At 35.5% G+C, this 20,648-nt stretch overlaps 1 protein-coding gene across 1 annotated transcript in view; it reads left to right on the top strand.

Moving 5' to 3' along the window:
- Positions 1–20,144, top strand: part of MED27 (mediator complex subunit 27) — a 51,677-nt gene extending 31,533 nt beyond the window's left edge. Inside the window, exons 5-8 of the mRNA XM_090370449.1 lie at positions 24–131; positions 7,330–7,371; positions 10,264–10,341; positions 19,996–20,144. Coding sequence (XP_090226575.1) covers positions 24–131; positions 7,330–7,371; positions 10,264–10,341; positions 19,996–20,130 — 363 coding nt within the window. The 3' untranslated portion in view covers positions 20,131–20,144. The remainder of the gene's footprint in view (positions 1–23; positions 132–7,329; positions 7,372–10,263; positions 10,342–19,995) is intronic.
- Positions 20,145–20,648: the final 504 nt, after the last annotated feature.

Genomic DNA, 20,648 nt, shown 5'->3' with positions numbered 1-20,648 from the left:
TGAACACTTTTTTTCTCCCCCAGATTACTCTTGCTAGAACTTTGAAAGCCCTGGTCATTCTTCGAGGGCTGATTATAGAATGGGTGGTAGTAAAAGGTTTCAATGAAGATTTTCAAATGGAAGATGGCAAAGTAAAAAATCAGTTATCTGTTATTTTTATATTTATTATTATTATTTTTTCTTATGGTTTTTTGTTTAATTATTAAACATTTTTAGATTCCAAGTCAGGAGCCACTGCTAATAATGTATTCTTTTGGTATAATCACTGATTTGTTAGGAATTGCTTACACGAAAAATAAAAGATTTTAATGGCAAGTGTTTACATAAAAATTTTATATTTATAAATTATGAATTATTCTTATTATACATAAAACAGTGATGGCAAACTTTTGAGACTTCATTCCAAAAATTAACCTAAAACAAAAAAAAAAAAAACCTGAATATAAACAAGAATTTTCAGGTGCCATGAGGGAGAAAAAAAATATATAAACTGACTACAATTATTAGTCTTTATTGATATTATGAAAAGGCAACAATACTTCTACTGAGAACTTTGTTGCCGAACAGTTTTGCACATTATTACATTTATGGTTTTTACCACTAGATTGATCATACAAATTTACCTTAAAATAAAAATAAAAACTTTTTTCTTTGTATTAAAATGTTTGAATGGCTGCATGCCAGTATATTTTCCTGTGTGTGTGTGCCCACATAGGAAAACATACTAGCATATTTTTATATACATACAGTTTTATATTAGTGATGGTGAACCAGTGGCATGAATGGCATTGGTTTGCCATCACTAATATAAAAGATAAATAATTTTGAGTTTTGTTTTTAATTTTCATACTTTAGGAAAGTCTGTAAAAAACAATTTATATGGTCTGTTTCTTATGTACTGATGCCATAGTACATAATTGTATTGTTTGCCATTTCAGACCATTTTTATGTGTATTTCAGATTGTTATCTACTAAGTGTACTTGATCATGAGTTTTGAGTTTTCAAAACAGAATTCTGATTTGAAAACTGAAAACTCGTTTGGAAAATCAAAACAATTGCTATAGCCACAATAGTTTAAAGAAAAATATGAAAGGTGCCTCCGTATCATTCTTTAAACATTTTTAATTGACGATTTGAATTATCACCTTTATGACACTAAATTTTAAATTACAATTTTAAAATTAATGTATAGTGAGTTTACCTATTCTGGTAATGCTATACAATTTGAAAGGGTATTAGCAACTTAGCCAGAATCTGGATAATGATACTTATTTCTGAGTTAAACATAAGCCCTAATCTCGGCACTGAGTATTTAGCACTCGGTCTTCAGTGAGAGCAGTCCCTCCATGATCAAAATCAACACAGGTAAAACATAAGAACCTTGATTTTGCGATCAGCTTCTTTTTTTTTTTTTAGAAAAATTAGTTTAGTGTAGGCTTTTTTTTATGTCTTGGGAGGATGAGCACTCTTTTCTCATGATGGTTGGGATTAGGTCTTAATATAGAAATCTTAAAATGATTGAAGTGAACCAAAAGCATTAGGGCATAATAGCCATAATGTAAAACATAGCTCTGGGCCTAATATAATTAAACCATTAGGTCTGCTGGTTGCCTTTTAGCTTTTGCCAGCTTGACATACACATTAATCTGGAATATGTCTCTCTCTTCAAATTGCTTTTACTAAAACCATTTAGGTTTATGCTCTGCTCTTTCATTGATTTTTTTTTATATATATATACAGGGTGTCTCAAAAATATTGGTACAAACGTTTAGGGGAGGTAGGTAACATCTAAAGGAATGTGAATCGCATAGAAACCCATAACCGGAAACGTCACAGGAAAGTAGTAGCAGAGGCACAAGAAGCAGAAATGACACAAGATGGTAATTAGTGGCAAACATTTATTTGACATAATATTAACAATGGAGTACAAGATGGATGCATTTCGTGATGTTACAGCAGATGCTTGAAGGTTCCACCATGAGATGTGATGCATGCGTGACACCGACTTAGCATGGATTGGCGGACACGGTTGAACACACCTGGAGTTTCTTTGTAGTAGCAGCAGCACAGACGAGTCTTACCATGAGATCCATTTCCGTCTCCACAGGTGATTCATACACGATAGATTTGAGGGCCCACAGAAAGAAATCAAGGCTCCATAAATCAGGTGAGTGTGGGGGCCAGGCAACGGGTCCACCACGGCCAATCCATCGACGCCCAAAACACCTGTTCAAATGGTCACAAACACACCTTCCATAATGGGCAGGCACCCCGTCATGTTGAAACCAAATGTTGCATCTTACATTTGCTGGAACATCGTCAAGTAACCCTGGTAGAACTTGTTTAAGAAAGATCCGATATTTAGCAGAGTTCATGCGGGATGGTAACAGGTATGGACCGACTAAGCAGTCACCGACCATACCTGCCCACACAATTATTGCGAAGGGATGTTGTGCCGCATGGGGGCGCATACTGTGTGGGTTGTCGTGAGCCCACACATGAGCATTGTGCTGAATAATTAAGCCTTCCCGAGTGAAATAAGCCTCATCCGTGACCAAAACATAGGCTGGAAAATTCAAGTCTTGAACACTTTCTTGGAGAAACCACTGCGCAAAAGCCACACGTGCAGGATGATCTTGGGGGAGCAGTAACTGAACCCTTTGGAGATGAAAGGGATGTAAGGAATCGTTGTGCCAGACATGCTGCGCACTACAATGAGACACTTCTGAGGCAATGGCACGTGTGCTGGTAGTAGGATTATCTGGATGGCATTCAACACACTTTCTTCCATGGCGGGAGTTCGTGTTGAACGTTGTCTGCCCACACTACTCCTGTTACCTCTAAATGACTCATAATCGCACAAATTTTGATGCACACGCTAAAACAAACGGTGGTCTAGTACATGTCTGGGAAGCGTTCTCCATAAATTCGTTGAGCGGCTCATCCATTGCCCTCTGCTAATCCATACACTAGGTGTGTGTCTGCCAGCTCACAGTTCGTATATCGATGCATGCTCTTCGTTCGGCGACTACTGCTTGAATGAGTAAACCAGAAATTTTCCCTCTCGCGAACTGATTAACAGCACCGTGTACCGACTTACGGTGACGTTTCCAGTTATGGGTTCCTATGCGATTCACTTCCTTTAGATGTTACCTACCTTCTCTAAACGTTTGTACCAATATTTTTAAGACACCCTGTATACTAGAAATTCTGCTATGTAGTTCATAAGAAAATTCTTCAATTTAAGTGTTATTTTAATAATGTTTTTTTTATATAGTTTTTTTTTTATTTGCTGATGCTGTATTATGAGCTTGTTTTCTTGCATCATTTGCCACTACTAATTACTAATGGTATTAGAAATTGAATAAGTACTAATGAAACTAGTAGTGCACTGAGGAAGCTAGCAGTGAGATAAACATGTTAGGAACTTGTGAATTTGCTTTATTAACCTTTTCTCAGAATACATACTTACATAGGTTTTTGTGTGTAGGCCCTTTCAGGGCCTACACACAAAAACCTAATATGCACTTGCCAATATACATATGCATATTAGCAAGTGCATCTTTATATTGGCAAACTAATAATACATGACATGCGAACTTTTGTGCATATGTAATATGTATATGCAATCACTCAAATGTACACACGTGCACATTTTCAAGGTAATTTTAAATGTTTCATATAATGTCTATTTATGGAATTTATGGTCTTGCAAGTGCTGCCATCGTTTATCTTTGTTTCTAAAGTTGTAAAAAAATAAAGCTTTAGCCCTTAAAAAAGTAATTATAGATACAGTTTATAATAGATGGAAGCATAAAAATAGATTAGAGGAGGAGAAGGAGATCATGCTTGTCAGCCCTTGTTAGATTTTTGTTTACAAAAATCAGAATTCTTTGAAATTCAGATTGAGAAGTTGTTGAAATTGAATCAGGTGAACATAAATAGTTGACAGTAATATCACATAAAAAAAAGAAGTAACTGAGCTTTATGATGTTTTTTTCAATTTTCTTTAAAATGCCGATTTGATTTTTGAAATAATTTCATTCTAATATTGAACAAGTCAAAATAAATAAATGAATATTTAAATGCATTTATTTATGAAGGTTTCAATTTATAAACTTTCAGTTCTACGAAGAAATAGCCTTCAGAGCCACTGCTCACAGAAAATATGCAATTAAGGGCCCAGACATGTTCTGGGGACTCACTCCAGAATGGGTCAAAATATATGCTCCTTATATTCCAGCATGACTGCCTGGGTCAGAGGTGTTTAGCAGTGTATGTTCTGTGGTTGTTTCTGGCATGTGCAAATTTTAAAGTTTTTATTTTTATTTCACAAATAAAAAATTTAAAATTTATTTAAATGCTATAGTGAGTCTGTGCCACACTTCTGTTGTTATCTAGTGATGAGTATCTCTGAATTGTCCATGTACTTAGTAGTGGTATTAGGGTGGTTACACTTTATTATTGGAGCCACTTTAGCATACCTTTTACTTATTATTTAAAAGTTTGTGTTTAAAATATTCTCTACTTAAAATGCATAGTTACTTAAAGAAAAGTTGTCAGAATAAAAATAACAGTCAAATCATATTAAATCAGAACAGTCAAATCATATTAAAGTAATAATGTTTTTATTTGTTTATGGAGGTAATTTTAGACATAGGTACAGTTTAATGCCACCAAATAATGAGGATACCAGAAATCATATTTTTGTAGTAAAAGACCAACATATTTTTCTATAGTTTATTGCCAATCAGTTATATGAGCATCATCATTATCAGGCACAGTTGATTATCTTGAAACAAACATTTCATTTTCCTCCTTATAAGAGGTAACTGGCTTTGATATGAAGAATTCTTAGAGTCCCAATCTCAACCTCATCAGTATTTCAGTTTTACCACTTAAAAAAAGTGTTCCAGCAATCTGAAAAAAATAGCAGGGAAAATAGGGCAGGCAGGCAGGTGGGTTAAAGCCCACATCTCTCATCTTCTGCCACATCATTATTTCTGAATGCAGTTTAGCATTATCAGTTAAAGCTCTGTTCAAACATTGCAGTTGTTGACGCTAGATGTCAACTGTAATAGTCTTACCTGGTTCCAGTACCTCTAAGTGGATTATGCTTGTGGTATTGCACCTAAAACTGTTATCTGACCTGTTGAGAGCCGTGGTTCTTATGCTTTCTCTCTAACACATAGAACCCATTTCACATCTCCAATGCCGACCGGGCTAGCCAGGTAGGTAAAGTGCATGCCTGGCAACCCAAAGGTCGTGGGTTCGATTCCCGCCTCGGGCTTGGATCACAGTAAAATGCAAAAACTTTGGGAGGGTCATTATGGCCATAGAAGCTGATGCGCCAACAACTAACAAGAAAAAAAAAAAAAAAAACATCTCCAATAACAATTTGATAAAATCCTTTGTTTTAGCTGTTTGTGTGGGACCCAAACTCCTTGTCTGTCGACTTTCTTGTTCTGTTGAAGTTGCTCTCATGCAGTAGGCCATGATAAATCAGGTTTTCTTGGTAACTCTTTAAATGGCTTGACAAGAATCTACCTCAACAGCTGAGTGCATCAGTTAATTTTCCAGCTCATCATCTGGTGTCTTCCCAAATGATGAGCATCAGAAAGGTCAAAATTGCCCGATTGAAATTTGATGAACCAATGGTGCCATTTATGGACATTTGATACAATAAGATAAACACTGAAAATCTTTTGATGGGCATTTTTGCACTGCTACCCTGACAAAATTCATATAGCATACAATGATGAATATGAATCTTTCTTCAATCGTTTTGTTACTCATCTTTTATAAGGATATCTGGAAATAAAAATTACTATGAAACTTTAAAGAATAATACCAAATTTATCTGAAAGCACATTTGGGTACCATGTAACTAAATGTGCTTTCACATGAATTTGAATATTGTTTATTATTAAATGTTAAATACAGTAAACAACATCCAGAGTTAAATTACATAAAAAGACATTACTTTCTGATACCACCAATATTTCAAATACAGCATGTGAGGGTCTTTTGAAAAATTCATGGCCTGAGTGTAAAAGGGTAGTGGTATAGTGTTAAAATTTTCTGTACTTAATGTATAACACTTAAAATAACAACCACCCAACAATTTTGATGCAGTTTCAGTAATGTCTTTTTTAATTACAGTTCCTGAAGTTAACAAAGTTGTATGAAAGATGGATGACCCATTCCATGGTTAAGAAATGGGTAGCAGAATTTAAATGAGGGAGGGAAAGCATGGAACATGATCCACACTGTGGAACACCTGCAACATCCAACACTCCAGAAATCATTGACAGTATGCACGATCTGGTGATACATGATCAACAGTTCACAAGTGACAGTTCAGTACATTGCCAACATCTTGAGCATCTCATGAACATGTGCAGCACATAATAACGGGTTTTTGTTGTGATAAAGGTGTCAGCACGATGGTCCCAAAGTTGCTGACAGATCAAAAATGTACAAGAGTTGTCAAGTGAATTTTTTCATCATTTTCAAGCAGATCCCACAAATTTCCTTGCAAGGTTTGTGACCATGGATGAGATGTGGGTCCATTGTTTCCAGCCACAGATAAGGAACAGTTCAGACAATGGAAAGCAGCTCTTCTCTAACAAAGAAAGTCAAGTTGATTACTTTTGCTGGCAATGTGATGACATTGGTTTTTTGGGATGCTGAGAGAATTTTGCTAGTGGATTACCTTCAGAAAGGCCAGTGAGTCACTGCTGCATATTGCACAAACCTTGTGAGGTGTCTGTGTGAAAACATCAAAGACAAATGTCAAGGAAAACTCATCAAAAAGATTCTTGTTCCGTTGTTCCGCCAGGACAACGTTCCTGTTCACAGGTCTGTTATTGTCATGGCTGCACTGCATGAGTGTGGCTTTGAAACCTTGAACCTTCCCCCCATATTCAACAGATCTAGCACCATCGGACTTTCACCTATTTCCTAATTTGAAAAATTACATGGCTGGCATCCATATTCCCACTAATAGTGATGTCATTGCTACAGTGGATGCATTCCTGGAGGCCCAAGAGAAAATTTTCTTCACAGCTGGAGTCAACAGTGCATTTGAAGTTGGTACACTTATGCAGCATCAGTGGCAAAAGTGTATTGACTTCAAGGGGGAATATATTGAAAAGTAACGTTACCAGTATCCTCAAATAAACCCCTCATATTCATGCCATGAACTTTTCAAATGCCCCTCATATTTAGACAACATTATTCTAGAAAATTTACAAGTTTGGTGTCAAGTTTTTGATCTCTGCTGTATTATTAATCAGCTGTATACAGTATTTATTTGTTTATTTCAGCTGGATATGTGGTCTGGCTCAAGATACAAAGTTTTTCAGAAGGTAATTTTTTTTTATTAAAAATATTTAAAAAAATATCATTAAACACCTGTTGAGCACTTGATCTGTTGATTTGTTAGGTTAATTCACACAATCAGTCTTAATTTTAAGATAATCATTTATTGTTTCACAAGTGTATGATACCTTTCTCATTGAATTCTTTCAGCTGCTGATGAAACCAATCATAGGTTTGCTTCAGTGCTTGGCTTGAATTTGCAGTGACATTTCTTCAGCACAATTTTTACAAGAAAACAAAAGGTCAATAGTATTGAAATCACTGGGAGAGAACTAATATTTAAAAATTCCATATGGCAAGCCTTTGAGGCATTTTTTTTTTTTAAATCGTATTATATCAAATACTGATAGGACACTCCTATATGCAGCCATTTTCACTCCTCATTGAAAAACCAAAATGGCCATATAGAACTATCTCTGGCAGCATTTCATATATGATAGAATAAAGTGGATGCTACTTTGTTCTATATTACCTTATTTCCAAGCTCTTGAACAATGTAATGTACCAGACATATGCTAATGTTTAAACCATTGCAGTAATCATAAGTGTCAGCCTGCTATTTCCCTCCCTCCCCCCCCCTTTAAGTAGTGGACTTATTTCTTAAGTTAGTGCAGTCTCAAGCCGACTGTGGCAAACCTGCTGCATGCTTCTGTACATTACTGTACCCAGCCAGGCCATTCTGTGTAGTGTTATACATTCATATTCTGCTAGCAAACTAGTATATTGTCCATACACAGTATATAAGTCATATGTAAATTATATAAGTTCCAGTCATTAAAACTGAGTGACCTTCTTAGTTGAAGTTTCATGCAATCATGCAATACAGAAGATAATAAAAATAAATTAAAATAAAATATTGCAATGCAGTAACTATCAGGTCAGTTGTCAACCAGTGAAGATTCACTGGTTGGCAGCCTTCTGCAAAATTTGAAAGAGAATTTTGTAGAACATTTCAAACTTATTAGTGCTCAGGACAGCTTATCACTTCAAGTAATCATAGGTTTAACTGATTAGGAACATAATGTTCATATATCTACTGGGGCAGAAGTATACCTAGAACTTTCCACATCTGAGGCATTGTGTGGGAGAAAATACCACCAATTTAAACATAAGTGTAGTATTTGGCTTGAATTGGCATCCCTTCGGTACATTTTTTATAGGCTCAGCAATATGGAAATCATCACAGGGAAGGGATATGAAATGTAAAGATGTCTAGCACCTTCCAACACATTTCATATAGCACGATCTTGATTTGACTTTCAATGCAGGAACAACAGTTAGTATGGAGAATGAATACATCTCTCACCTTGCACCCCCCCCCCCTCATAGTGGTTTCACCATACTGTTGCTTTGTTATCAGAAAGTGAGTAGTATGCCATATAGGTAACATTAATGTTTGAGTTAGTAACAACAGTACATTAGGAACATTTGGTGTGTTAGTATGTAGTGATACCTCTTTGCGATAGTGTTAGTACTATCACAAGGAGGGTAGACATTTCCTGCATTTAATTATTATTATTGGTGATAAATCATCGTCTTGCCATACTCATCTGGAAACCAAATGTGCAAGTCAGTAATGAAAACATTTCAACTGCCTGCCAGTAAACATTTTCTCCATGCCCTGCACTTGAGAAAATTTTGGGGAAGGCAATGTTAACTCTCTTTTTTGATTAACTTAAACCACTACTGCTAGTCTAGTTGCCTCATAGTTCCTCACTCAATGTCCATCATTACATAAAACATGAAGCAGTTATGGTAGGTCATAAATGCAAAGTGGTTGGAACAGCCCTAATGCCTAACACAGTGTTACTTTATAATATGCAAGGAATGCATAGTGTCCTATCGATGATCTATTGAACTTTGGCAAGTAGAGACAGGGACGTGATAATCCCATTATATAAGGCTTTTGTTAGACCACACTTGGAATACTGTGTTCAAGTATGGAGACCGCACCTAAAGAAAGGCATCGAGCTTCTTGAAAGGGTGCAAAGACGGGTAACTCACCTGGTGAGATCGGCAAAAGAGCGTCCTTATGAAGAAAGACTTCGAATATGTGGGTTGCAGAGTTTGGAAACTAGACACCTTTAGAGGAGATTTGATTGAGGTGTTTAAGGCTCTGAGAGGCATCAGTAAAATGAATGAGGATGAAATTTTCAACATTATAAATGATGTTAGAACTAGGGGACATAAATTCAAGTTATGGGGGGAGATGTTTAGATTGGACTGCAGGAAGTTTTATTTTAGCCAGCGAGTTATAAATTACTGGAATTAGTTGCCTACATGGGTGGTAGAGGCTGACAGTTTGGGGAAATTCAAAGGTCATCTGGATAGTACCTTTGGGTAAGGGAAACGCATAGGATGATAGGTTTAATTTTCTTTTCTTTTATTAATTATTAGTTTGTTTTTTTTATCATTGTTTTATTCGGGTGTTTTTTTTTTTTTTTTGTTTTTTTTTGGTTGGTGCAGCATAAGCCATAGGCTTTCTTGCACTATGCAGCCATTACTAATACTAATATCATAAAACTTCACATTGCTTTCAGCATACAAACAGCTGCAGCAATATAGGTGTGATTTGCTGTAATATCCATCCTGTGCCTTGAACTGTCATCCTGTGACTACCACATCTTTGGCCTCTGAAAAGGTGGTTAAAGCAGATGGAGCAGATCATCACGTATTAGTTTAACAAGTGGAGTTCTGCAAATGAGGGTCTCTTACTGATAATAGCATCCATGGCATATGTCAATGCCATGGATGCTTGGTTTTAACCAGGTGCATTTCTACTCTTTATTACAAAAATCTCTTTCATATGCAATATGACTGACCAGTATAGTTTCTAATTCTATAAGATTATCAGATTTAAAATAATGTTTCTTTTATAGGTTACTGATCATGCTAATGCTGCAATGCTGCATTTCTACTCTCCACACCTTCCTGATCTGGCTGTCCGTTCTTTCATTGTAAGTATTATTTAGGATAGTTTGAAGTGGGAGTTTCACAGTTACCGTAAAATTTTTATTTATTTACTTCTTATGTGATCAAAACATGAAAAATTGTCAAAATCTACAGTATTCTAGTATTGTAAAATATGTGAGGGCAACTAAAAGAAACTTGACAACAAACAAATTTCTCTGTAATTTTTGGGAAATACTTATGGAGAAAGTTTGTTTCAGAAAAAAAATATAAGACCACTAAATAAAAATTACGAAATAATTCACACTTAACTCCATGTAAATTTTGAATTTAAGTTGCAAGATTTGTATACAGTAAACCCCCGCGAATAGCGGGGGTTACGTTCCTGAGAAATGTCGCGAATACTGAGTTATGGCTCCCATAGTAATAAAGGGGTTCCGTTCCAAAGTACAAAATATATAAGAAAAACTAGTCTAAAATTTTGTCTATGTATGTATTATATGTACCTTCATAATATGACTATATCTATAGACAGTACATAGTGAAATGCAAGCATATGGCATCGAAATGAAAATAAGAAACAATTTAATATTAAATGTAATATTTATTAGAAATTTCAAACAAATCTTTCAAACCAGCGCCTTTGCTAGCTATAAAACTTATCCCGCCAGTGCTATCACCAGTTTCGCTAAAGTGTTGATAAAGGAGTTTTGCCTTTTCACGAATGATGAGTGAACTTAACGGAATTTTATTTTGAGTTCGGTCTTCTATCCACAGATTTAAAGCTTTTTCCATTTTTTCTAATTTAACATCACGAGTTACAGAGCAAATTTTTGAAGCAATTAGCGTTTTCACGGACACTACGGCGGATTTTTTCTTCCGATTTTTTGATTGATCGTACCGTTGACTCATTGATTTTATAATGTTTTGCCACTGAGGAGACACTTTCACCATTAGAAATTTTATCTAATAACTCAATTTTATTCGCTAATGTCATCACCTTCTTTGATATTTTCACATTTCTCTTGTTATTCGTAGCCATATTTTTGTAGGGGTTAGAAAGAACTTGTCCACAATAAAGTCACTTTCTTCCGTTAACACACTCGAAAAAGTCTGTTTTACACTGCAAAACGGTAGATTTATCATTTTTGTAAGCATATCAATTTATAAATTGATAAATTTATTCAATTTTATAAGCATATAAATTAAAAGCAAATGACGAAACCTTCCATGACAAGCGCATAACACATACTGAACAAGGATTAGCGAGAAACATCCACGCTCGCGATTTTGTCACCCCTCTCCCCCCACCCACTGAGCACTGTTTTGACCAGGAAAGATAATTTTAGCCACGCCCATGTTTTTTTATGGCGGAAAATATTCACGGCGCTTTAAAATTCACATTTTTTTAGGTTTCATTTTATGTTAAATCGGTGATCGTGAAACCGCGAATAGCGGGGGTTTACTGTACTGAGCAATTTCTGTTACATTTAATGCCAATTGAGTAAATGAAATGGGCTCTGGACTCAACCACTCTAAAAATGACATTTCAAACAACTTTGGGGTCATTTACAATTCTGATTTACAGTTCATTTACAAAGCTGTGGATATACTTGGGCATCCTAGGTTAGACTCGACATTTCATAGATTAGGTATTAGTTTTAACGTTACGATGCCTTTCACACATTTAATGAAGTATAAGAAATAAATGAAAAAAAGTTAGTTTGGAGTGAGCTTGTAGTTAAACAGTGAACTTTCTAGTTGACTTATGTTGTGACATGATTTGCTGGCTGACTAGTTTGAAGAAAAGTTAAAAGGTAGACTCCTTCGAAGAATAGGAACTGTGAGATTATCAGTAGAAAATGAATATGTTATAAAATAGCTATGGGAAGTAGATTAAATTGCTAATTGAGGAAGTCATCAATTAACCATTGATTAATCTCACTTTGATAGCTGAGGAATTTTTGAGAGATATATAGGATACTGCTCCAGATAATGGAACAGTATTCAGCTTTGAGATCTAAGAAGTTAACAGCTGCTTATGAGAAAAATAATATCAGAATGTAACAGAAAACAGGTGCAAAGGAAGCAGTATTTGCAGTGTGTGTGTGTACATATGTATACTCAGTGATCACTGAATTGTGACCACCTACTTAATACTGTGTTGGGCCACTGTTCACATGAATAATAGCCGCTATTTGCCTAAGCATTGACTCCATTAGATGTCTGAAGATGACCATTGTGTGCCCATACACCTCAATTCCCATTCTAAAATGTCCCACAGAGATTCATTGGATTGAGGTCAGGCGAAGATATCTTCATTGTGTTCCTCAAACCACTTGGTGCACAGTGCAGTTCTGATAAGATAGCACATTATCATCTTGGAATATCCTCTTTCTCTCTGGGAAAAAATGCAATGTGGCACTGCACTCTTTGCTCATGACGAACATCCACCTTGCTTAATCCTTGACAGTTCTATCAGCGTGAGGTGGTTTGTCACCATTCTTTGTACACCTTAACCATAGCAAGCTGTGACCAACCGACAAGACATGCCATTTCTGATATAGCAGCACCTGACACACACAAACTCTTACAGTCATGCCCTTTTGAAACTCCGTGGTATCTTTACTACATCCCATAACTGCCACTTTATCACTTTGACTTGCATGACCAGATGAAAATTACCACTACTCTAGTGTACGAAGCTGTTCAGCTTTTTATACTGTGAGCTATGTGGCATAGTTCATTATGGATGTGGTGGCCACAATTCAGTGATCACTGAATGTATATATACACATGAAGAAAATGTAAAAAAAAAAATGGTATGTCTGGAAATCGTGGTGTTATTAAATTGCTAAAGAAAAGTCAAGCAGATTTGCTTTTTGTAGGAGATCAAATAGAATTGAGTTTTAGTAAGGCTAAATATAACTGATTTCATCAGTCCCATTGGAGGGTGATCTGAAGATCAGCATTTAAGGAACTGGTGGTGGATATTATGGTAATTGTAGTTGTTTTTGCAGTGCAAAGGCTTGTTAAGCAAGGAAGTGGAATGTAGTGTTCCAGAATCCATGTGATGGAGAAGCAGTATTTTTTTCCAGTTTATACTTAAAACTAATTATGGAACCATTAAAATATATAACAAGCATTATTTGTTTATTATTTTTTTTTTTATTCAGTATCTGAGATGTGGATAATCCAGTGTATAAAAAAGTAATATGTAATGAGAATTTCAAGGAGAGCTTTCAGGAGGCTATCTCAGAGCTCTTTCTGAAATGCTTCATTTGCAGAGATGTTACTGGAGTACAGATTGATATAATTGGACACATTACAAGGCAGCCAGCAGGAAAAAAAAAAATTTGGACATGATGGTGAGAAAACATGAGAAAATGTAGTGTTACATATAAAATGACTTTTAGCAGAGAATAGAAAGAGAAGGACTGGTTTACTGCTTGACCATGAGGACAAATTCCCTATAAGTCAAAAAATAAGACAAGCATGACCCTCATATTTCAATGAGATTGTATTTCGTTTTTTGAGCCTTTATTTTCAGGTCATAGCCATACACCAAGATTTGTCACCAGTTGTTAATGGAAGAAACGGTGTGCAGATCAGCAGCATACTGATGAAGAACTCACCACTCCTGTGATCATCAGTGAGGATGCATGACAAAAACTAGGCAGAAACACATCACATTCCCAAATCTTGTTAAAATTGATTGACATCTTCCATGAGAAATACTAATTTTATTAGCAACATCATAGATTGTTAAATGTCAGTTACTCCTGATCAAATCACAAACACAAGCAATATTGAATCATTGGTTTTTGATAATTTGAAGGGCCATAGTGATGCTCATCTTTTCAACAAATAAGCAGCCCTCTTTAAATATTTGAACTGCTGAAAAAGTCTTTAAATGACACTATCTTCTCCAAAAGCTGTTTTTAATGTTTAATGGATTTCTGTTGCACTTTCCCTTTGAAATAAAATTTGATGCAAATTTGCTACTTAGTAAAATCATTTATTTTAAAATGTGATGAAACACATAAAACGCCTTCTTCTATTCAATGCATGCTAATTCAAACTGACTGCAAATAAATGATTCATGCATTACCATTGTGAGTCACTGAACTTTTTGCAGTAAGTCTTAAATCATTGCAATACTGAAATTTTAAGATACAAAGTTACTCCCCAAACTTTTTGATCATAGATTGTGCATATTGAGGTTCAAACAAACATTATTCTTGCACCTAAATGTATAGTATTTACAACCTAAATCTCATATACAGACTCACTATGATACTCTCTTTTTATTATTATTTTTTTTAACTTTTTTCTTTCTTTGCCTAATGGGGTTTTCCCCATCCTGTGACATATACTGGTACCAGGTTCATGGGGTAGTTATGTCTCTGATTATCCTGCAAATGTTCAGAATTGCAGCTTTCTAGAGTTTCATATAACAGCAGTTTCCTTCTTGCTATTGAGGGTTCTGGTCTGTTCGGCAGGATTGCTTTTTCTGTTATGGCATGGTACCCAGTGTAGTTTGTGAGCATAGATTTTTAGTATGGCTTGGTGTTCATACTTGTAATATGATACTTTCTTCAATCAGCCAGTATTTTTGCACTAGCTTCTGATGTATTATCCTGATGATCTGGTCGTGTCTGTTATTATTCTGGAAACAGCATCACTCAGTTTGGCAATTTTGTTGTTTTACTGAGTAATGCCCACAACCGGAACTGCATCAGACATCCCAAGTATCTTTGTAAACATTTCTTACCAGCAGTGGTGAGCATATTAATGATATCTTCTCAGTGAGTAATTTGTGCCCATCACTAGTCTAATTAATATTATTGTTAAAGACCTTGACCCTCACTTGTTTTCATTGCAGATCCTGTTGACTTACATAAAAACACTGGTGTGACAATTATCTTTGAAAATGTCTAGTCCACAGAGGTTAAAAATATGAAAAGGACACCTATTAAGTGTCCATATTAGTGTCTGTTTTGGAGAGGTTGTTTAACATGTAATTTCTAATACTTCTGACTTAGACACAAGCCTCAAGATCCACAATAAAATCTGTCCCTTTTAGAAAGATGCCTGTTACGGGAAGTTTCATTGTAATTGTAGACAGTTTATAATAGATGGCGACACAAAAATATCTGTTGAAATCGTATTGTCAGATATTACTGTCCAGTTTTGGCTTACAGAGCCAGAATCTCTGGAATTTAGATACAAGTTGATGAAATTGAATCAAATGAAACATAATAAATGTAGAAGATACTATTACATCTAAAAAAGAAGAAACAATATCTTTTCTAATTTTTTTACAAGTTTTTATTATTAATTAGCATTAGCAGAGGCATATGATGCAAGAGAGTAAGCTTATTGCAGCATCAGCCAAAAAAAAAAAAAAAAACTCTCATTTCACCCCTCCATTCATTCCAAAATGCCTGTCCAGCTCAGCCTTAAATTTATTTAGGCTATCAACTTCAACAATAAAAGAAAGTCTGTTCCACCAATCAACTACCTGCTGGCTAAAGGCAAATTTCCACACAATCTATTCTACAACTGTCTTTCCTCAATTTGAAACTGTGCCCCCCTCAGGTTCTTAATCTGAGCAAGAGGAAGAATCCTATCAACATTCAGCTTGCTCAACCCATTCAAGGCCTTATACACCTCAATCAGATCATTTGCAGGTGCCTACTCTCCAGGCACCTGCAAATGATCTGCAGATAGATGATTCATGCATTACCATGGTGAGTCACTGAACGTTTTGCATTAAGTCTCAAATCATTGCAATACTGAAATTTTAAGATACAAAGTTACTCCCCAAACGTTTTGATCATACATTGTGCATATTGAAGTTCAAACAAACATTAATTTGCAGAACTTAAGCCTTTCTTGGTAAGAGCACCCCTTTGTTCCCCTTCTTTGTACTCGTTCTAGCAACTCTACATCCTTCCTAAAATGAGGCCTCCAGACCTGTACACAGTACTCTAGGTGTGGCCTGACCGTTGCCTTGTATAACAAGATAATCACCTCCCTGTCCCTGCCAGCAAAATTCCTATATATCATTGACAAGACTCCATGACCTGCCCTGGCAGCCCATCTGCACTGCTCAGCAAACTTCATATTTGACTGCACAATTACCCCCAGGTCTTTTCCACTTCCCTGAGTGTAGTACCACACAGTTGGTATGTTTCTATTTGGTTATTGCTAACCATATGCAATACTTGATATTTGTCAATGTTAAACTTCAGTTGCCACTTCTCAGCCCATTTGCCGAACTTATCTAGATCCAGTTGGAGTAACATACTGTCTTTACTGTTGTTAACAACCCCGTCAACCTTTGTATCATCTGCAAACTTAAACCTATTATATCTTCATCAATATCATTGATAAATAATCAAAACAACAATGGGCCCAACACCAAATCCTGGAGAACTCCACTAATAACATTTGTCCACTAAGAGCAGTGTCCATTGATTACCACTCTCTGTCATCTCCCAATAGTAGTTGGGAGATGACAGATAACAAATGACAAAACAGACTTATACAGCATCAGCCAAAAAAAAAAACCAACACTTCCCATATCACCTGTCCATCTATAATAGTTTATCTAGTTCTGCCTTGAATTTATTTAAACTACCCATCTACAATTAGATAGGAGTTTGTTCCAGCAATAAATCACCTTCTGCCTGAAAGTAAATTTTTGAACATCCAACCTGCATCCATCCTTTCTTAATTTGAATTTATATTCCCTTGTGTGTATAGTCTGAGCAAGAGGAATTCCATCAGCATTTAGTTTACTCAGTCCAATTCAGTTTAATTAGATCTATCAGGTGCCTAGTCTCCAATACTGCAATTTGCAAAACTGAAGCCTTTTTTGGTGACAGCACCCCTTTGCTCCTCTCACCAATCTTGTTGCTTTTCTCTGCACCTGTTTCAACAGATCCATGTCCTTCCTAAAAAAAGGATTCCATACCTGTATGCAGTATTCAAGATGTGGCCTAACTATCAACTGTGTGGTACTACACTGACAGTGGTAGAGTGAAAAGCACCTGGGGTAATTGTGCAGGCAGAAATGAAGTTTTCTGAGCAGTGCAGATGGTCTCCAAGAGTAGCTCATGGTGTCTTGTCATTGATGTACAGGAATTTATCGAGCAGTGATAAGGAGGTGATTATCCCCTTGTATAAGGCACTGGTCAGGCCACTCCTTGAGTACTGTATACAGGTCTGGAGGCCTCATTTTAAGAATGATATAGAGCTGTTGGAATGAGTACAGAGAAGGGCAACAAGATTAGTGAATGGAACAAAAGGTTGCTCTTACAAAGAAAGACTTAAGTTTTGCAAATTACAATATCTGGAGACTAGGCACCTGCAAGGTTATCTGATTGAGGTGTATAAAGCTTTGAATGGTTTGAGCATGCTCAATGCCGATGGGATTCTTCCTCTTGCTCAGAATAATTGCCTGAGAGGGCATAAATTCAAATTGAGGAAAGACAGTTGTAGGATTGATGTGCTGAAGTTTTCCTTTTGCCAGCGGGTGGTTGATTGCTGGAACAAACTTCCATCTGTCGTTTGTAGAAGTTAATAGCTTAAATAGATTCAAAGCATATGTGCTAATGCTATTGCCATATTACAATGAGATAATTCTCCTTAACCCTGCTGACAAAATTTGTGTATATCATTGACAAAATCTATGATCTATCCTGGAAGCCTGTCTGTACTGCTCAGAGAACTTCATATCTGACTGCAAAATTTCCCCAGGTCTTTTTCATTCTCCACTACCCTAAGTGTTGTACCACACAGTTGGTACTTTAATCTGGGATTACTGCTCCCCATGTGAAGTACCTTTCATTTGTCAATGTTAAACTTCAATTGTGACTTCTCATCTGATTTGCCTACTTTGTCTAGATCTTGTTGCAGAATAGTTAATCATACTGGCACACTCTGATTACTATGATATTAACTACTACCCTGTCAATGTTTGTATCATCTCCAAACTTGGACATTAAGCCTGATATGCATTAATTAATATCATTAATAAATATAGAAAACAACATTGGGCTCAGCACTGAACCCTGGGGGAATCTGCTAATAACATCAGCTCAAGGAGAGCAGTGCCCATTGATAACCATTCTTTCTTCTCCCACACAGCCATCCCATTATCCAGTGTAGCAACTTGCCCTTAATGCCATACTGCTTAAAATTGTATCACAGTCTTTTATATGCAACAGTATCAAAAGCTTTTTTGAAATCTAAGTTTGTTGCCAAAGTTATTTTTTACATCCAGTTCCTTTGTTACTTTGTCATAGTATCCAATCAGATTAGTCAGAAGAGATTGCTCCTTAACAAATCCATGCTGCGACTGCAGTATAACCACATTTCTGTCTAGATGATTCTGCCTTATTCTTTTAACCATTGACTCCATTATTTTCCCTGGAACAAGCTAACAGATCTGTAATTACTCTTCTCCCTTTGATCCTCCTTTGTGAACAGGGGGGATGCCTTTAAACATATCCAGTCCGTACAGACTTTCCCTTAACCAAATGATGCTCTTATACTCATGGTTGAAGGTTTGGTTACCTCTTTTGCTGGCTACTTTAATATAACCGGATAGATCGTGTCCAACAGATTCCTTTTTTACATTTATCTACATCAATTTCTCCTCTTTCCTCTCAGTTATCACAAAATCATTCAGATTTCCACAAGAATTTGTTCTTTTGGATTTTGTGATAACTGAGAGGAAAGAGGAGAAATTGATGTAGATAAATGTAAAAAAGGAATCTGTTGGACACGATCTATCCGGTTATATTAAAGTAGCCAGCAAAAGAGGTAACCAAACCTTCAACCATGAGTATAAGAGCATCATTTGGTTAAGGGAAAGTCTGTATGGACTGGAGATGTCTAAAGGCATTTGACTAACTTGTGGCATCCACATCCCTAAAAAATTCCTCATTATATTTCTATAAGTCAAACTGAGAAAACGTGTGTCTAAAGTTTTCGTTTTTACAAATTGTAAAAATTTGTAAAAACTATCATGAAAAAGTTTTTTCATGAATTTCATGAAAAAACTATCTATAGAACTGACCTCTAGCAGACAGATTGCTATTCAGATCCAAATATCTTCATGGGAACTCACTCCTGAATGGAGTAAACGTTGTTTACCATTCATTTTCATACTGTATTCTGAAAGCAATATAATAAAAAATAAATATATTGAAATTACAGCTTGATAAGTTGGTTCTATTCGTGTGCCAGTTATTTTTGATGCAAATTAAGCATTTTAATCTATAGCATTTTGACTGTTCTGTTGCTTGCTTTGAAAATCTGTTATTCTATTATATTCAAATTATATACCTCACTTTTCTTAAACTTGCCAACCTAGCCCAAGTGAAGTTCAATTCTTATTATTACAGAAAGGTTTGGGACCACCATCTATACTAGAAAGGTATAAATCTGCATCTTGTTGAAATCAATACCCATAATACATAAATACAGTGTTTTCATTATTTCTTTTTAAATATTAATATTTAAAAAATATCAATGTTCCTAAAAATTCATTTTATAAAACCTCAAAATTCCAGGAACTTGCTTGTGAAAGGGTTAAACTGGCAGTTCACTTATGGTGTAAAAAAGATTACATGCTTAAAAGTTTTAGATAGTAATAAGTGCTGTTATCAGTGTATTTCTCTTTTCAGATGTGGCTTCATAGTTATTCTTCTCTTTTTACTGCTCCTTGTCGTCGCTGCGGTAATCGTCTTCATAATAACATGCCACCAACGTGGAGAGATGTTAGAAATTTGGATGTATATCATGAAGCTTGTAGACCATAACATTGTAAATAACTTACGGATATTGTGTAAATATGCATAAAATAAATTTTGGATGTATTAATGTTGTTTTTTTTTTTTTTTTTAATGTTTAAACTTTTGGATAATCATGAATTGGTATTACTCATTGAAAGTGAACCTGTCACATTGCAGTGAGGCTTGATGTAATCACCCGATATTTGATATAAATGAATTAAAATTACAGTACATAATTTATAGTTTTCAAAAAAAGCAGCAGCATACTTCTCAAATAGTAATACTAATGCAATTTTTTAAAAATGTCTAAATCAGTATTTCTCGTGCAAGTGTGTTGGTGTGGATCTGTAAGTTGCAGATAACTGGTCTTTATTTAACATTATGTAATAAATATGATTGATGATAATAGCATAATCTATTAAGTAATTATATTACATTAAATATGTAAGTATAAAAATGCATAACTAAATTTATACAACAAACTTTAAACATATTTTAAGTTTACTGTTAACTTGCCTGCACTGGACCAGCGTGGCAGATTATGG

The sequence above is a fragment of the Mastigoproctus giganteus genome, chromosome 3, assembly GCF_048544385.1.
Source record: "Mastigoproctus giganteus isolate SK-2022 chromosome 3, ASM4854438v1, whole genome shotgun sequence".
NCBI lineage: Eukaryota > Metazoa > Arthropoda > Arachnida > Uropygi > Thelyphonidae > Mastigoproctus > Mastigoproctus giganteus.
The sequence above is the reverse complement of the archived record's forward strand: the minus strand, read 5'-3'. Positions and strand labels throughout refer to the sequence as shown.